This window comes from Austrofundulus limnaeus, unplaced genomic scaffold (assembly GCF_001266775.1).
Source record: "Austrofundulus limnaeus strain Quisiro unplaced genomic scaffold, Austrofundulus_limnaeus-1.0 Scaffold102, whole genome shotgun sequence".
In the NCBI taxonomy this organism is placed as follows: domain Eukaryota; kingdom Metazoa; phylum Chordata; class Actinopteri; order Cyprinodontiformes; family Rivulidae; genus Austrofundulus; species Austrofundulus limnaeus.
The window spans coordinates 269,964-273,691 of NW_013952504.1; the positions used below are offsets into that span (position 1 = coordinate 269,964).

General features: G+C 34.8%; 1 protein-coding gene across 1 annotated transcript in view; it reads right to left on the reverse strand.

Moving 5' to 3' along the window:
• cusr (Copper-only SOD repeat protein) overlaps positions 1-3,728 on the reverse strand; it is a gene marked incomplete in the record, with an annotated part of 22,387 nt that overhangs the window by 4,467 nt on the left and 14,192 nt on the right. Inside the window, 2 exon segments of the mRNA XM_014013489.1 lie at positions 897-1,021; positions 3,442-3,556. Coding sequence (XP_013868943.1) covers positions 897-1,021; positions 3,442-3,556 — 240 coding nt within the window.

Genomic DNA, 3,728 nt, shown 5'->3' on the forward strand with positions numbered 1-3,728 from the left:
TATGCTGAGTCAGGCTTGATTTTTAATAATCTTTTCCTCTTAAATAAATAAATCAAATCAACATCCCACATCCACCTGTATGCTGGTATTTATACTAAGTAATCTTGTTTTTCTTGATTTGTCTATTTTGAGTTGCTATAACACAGATATTTATCTTTATCTTGATTCTCATTCAAACAGGTTTAAATGCTTCTCTGGTATGAACGGTGACTCATCATTTACGAAAACAGAAAGTCTTTTGAGTCATCGTGAGTTGACAAAAACTGAAAAAGTTGCATCACTCATTCAAAGTAAAAACACCTACTTTATTATTATTATTATATACACATATATTTTGTTGCTGTGTTTTTGTTTTTTCTCTTTTGCAGGCAGACTTCATATGTACTGTCTTGTGTTTTCTTGATGCGTCTCTCTCTTCTTATCTCCATTTCAATCTCTTCACTTTTCTGCTTTTTCTTTTCTTTGTTTACTTTTTCCGTCTCGTGTCCGTTACGAATTAATCCTAAAATAATTTATTATAAGGGTTTCAATATAAATCAAGTGGAGCATCATGGTGAAATGCCATTATGCTGCACTTGTGAAAGTAAAAGTGTTGGGCTTCATTTAGACACTCAGACATCAATTCTGAGTTTCACATTGCCAGACCGGACACAGGAAAAAAAATAAAAAATAAAAAAATAACACCCACTCTTGGGAGACCAAATCGGCACCCCACAGTTCAAAATGATCTAAAAAAACACACAAAAACATGTCTGATCTGTTATCTCTTCCAATCTAATACGTGGAAGAGGAATTAATGCAGGCATGATTGTTTTCAAGTTTCTAATATTTCTTGTTTTGTTGGCTATAAAAAACAAACATGCTTTTATGGATAGTTGTGTATGTTTTTGTCTTACCTGACACCATATAGTTGACCTGCTGACACTGGCCATTAGCTGCAGAGGAAGGAGAGCCAGGCAAGATGGTTACTCTTGCTATTTCCATCCCTAGAACTCTTGCAACCCTCTGACGGAAATCATACCTGGACAGAAAGATAAAAAACATTAGTTTTGCATTGTAATAAATAGATATAGATGAAACCCAGATAAAAATGATAGAAATTCTGTAGACAGGGGATACACTGCATTATGTAAAAGAATAGAACTATTAGAAATGTTGTATCTTTTATTTTGCAGCATCAAATTATGTCTATCATTTTTGATTTAAAAATATTTTTTTCAAATTAAAAGAAGTAAAAAAAATTGTGTAGGTTATTAATTTATTTTTTAATGAATTCATTGCAGTGACGGACGAAGGTCACCTGTGGGCCAGATGTGGCCCTCAGGCCACCAGTTGAAAAGCCCTGTTGTAAACCATCTGTACAGCCCTGCTGTAAACCCCACCTCTGTCAGTGCGCCCCAGGGCAGCTGTGGCTACAGTGTAGTTTGCCACCATCAGTGTGTGAATGTGAGTGTGAATGGGTGAATGTCTGTTAGTGTAAAGCACTTTGGGGTCCGGGGGGACTTGACAAAGCGCTCTATAAGTTCAGTCCATTTACCATTTACCATCTGGTTCAGCTCAGCAGCACGAGTTTACTCTTCTAACTCTGCAGAGGTAGAAAAATCCTGCACTACAATTGTAATATCTGTCAGTAGAACAGCTTACAATAGTTTATTTCTGTGCTTTCTTTTTTAATTTTCAAAGGATTTCTGAACTCCACCTGTCTCTACGCTCAGCAAAATGACAAGTTGTTTAAAAACACCCATGACCGGTCACACGGCATGCAAACTAAAACAACATTCCGACAGTTGGTGGAGATAAGCTTGACCAGAAATTCTCCTGATCGCTGAGTCAGCAGAGGTGACGCTGTCTTAATGACTCTTTAGGGCGCAATTATGTTGTAGTTCAACAGATCATAAATTTTCCTGATACTTAACAAAAGATGGAATGTAAAGGATGACAGGAGGAAACAACAACAGATCTATTATCAAAGGTTGTGAGGTTTTTTTTATTTTATTCCAGGAAGAGCATTTTTAGACTTCCTTACCACACCTTTAAGGTTTTGACAGTTCTAATTACGGTAAATGATTGGTATTATTTTTGAAGTCCCACGTGACGGAATAATTTCAGTTTAAAACAAACATTACTCTGTTTGCTTCTAATATATTCTACTTTAAGTAGGCAGTAAATGTAAATTAGATTCTGAAAAGGAATTTGTTATAAAAAGTGCAGAACATCATCAGCAATTATTTTAACACTTTATTCTGGATTATTTTTTAATTTTTTTGTTTTTTTTGTGGGGTAAAATGTGCAATAAAAGTAAAGATTTTATTCTCGGTGCAGTCAATTGTACAAAATCAATAAAATTGTTCTTCATATTCCAGTTTTTCTGCCTGTCATTTCAGTCTGTCACATGAGATTTGTGCAGGATCAGCTCTTCCTGGTGGCAGAAATGGATATATTTGTATCATAGTATCTTTATCATGCCAGACGGTCAATTAGACACCACTATCTGTGGTGTTATTCAGAGTGCAGCATTTGAAACTGTCAAATAATAGAACAAAACATGTTAAAGGATTACCAAATAACTCAGTCAAGATAGATGTCGGGGTTTGGATCTGGGCCACAGTTTGGCAGCATGATACACATTAAAGTGCCTGTGACATGCATCTTCTTCAAATACAAAAAGTCAAAGAAAACATCTTTATGTTTAAGAAAGTTGGAATAATACACACAATTTAACACATTTTGTCACATAAGTGGCATATTTTCTTTTGAACTTGGCTCAGCCAAAGTGAAACAGGAAGTGACATCAAACGGGAACTCTTTGACAAAGAAAACTCTCTGGTCTTTGTTTATTGAAATAATATTATTTGAACTCTTGAGTCTTTTTCATCTCTCTGATAGTGACTCAAACTAATCTTAAAAGCATCAGATTCTTCTCTACAGGCTGGGTTGATAGCCATTTTTGCAATGCTCTGTTCACATGCAGACATTCCCCTTTGACATCACTTCCTGTTACTTCACGGGCAAATATCTCAACAACTGTTCATCTCAGCGACATGAAATTTCTTTTGCAATATTTTATCAATGTCCTCTTTCTAAAAATGCAGTCATATGTATTTCAAAAATTTGACATCACAGGCACTTTAAAGTTTAAATCTGCTCATTTTTACAGATTTCTTCTCAAACCTGATTAATACAAAGTACTGCCCATACTACAAACAATCAGAAACACAAAATTATATCAAAATTGTATTTTAACTTATAAACAAAGTATTTACTTGTGAAGTCGTTGCATTTGTTGTGACATGATCATGTTTATCATTACAAATCTCGAAATGCTTCATCTGTAATGTTTTAATTAGTTAGACTGATTTATATATGTTAGAGCTGATTCCCTTCTGCCATGTTCTGTGTTTGAAGTTCTAATCATAAAAGTCAATGTGATTTCTCACTCACCGGCTAAAGTTTGCCACATTGAGGAAAGTCTGAATTGCTGATGGAGACTCGGGAAGGATGACTGCACACGAAATAATGCTGCCCCCGCTCATCAGCACAAGAGATCTTTGGACAACTGTAAACATGCCAAGCCAAACATACATCAATGAATTTCATTAGTCAATATAAGTGACAAATTCAGTCATGATTTTAGATAGATAGATAGATAGATAGATAGATAGATAGATAGATAGATAGATAGATAGATAGATAGATAGATAGATAGATAGATAGATAGATAGATAGAT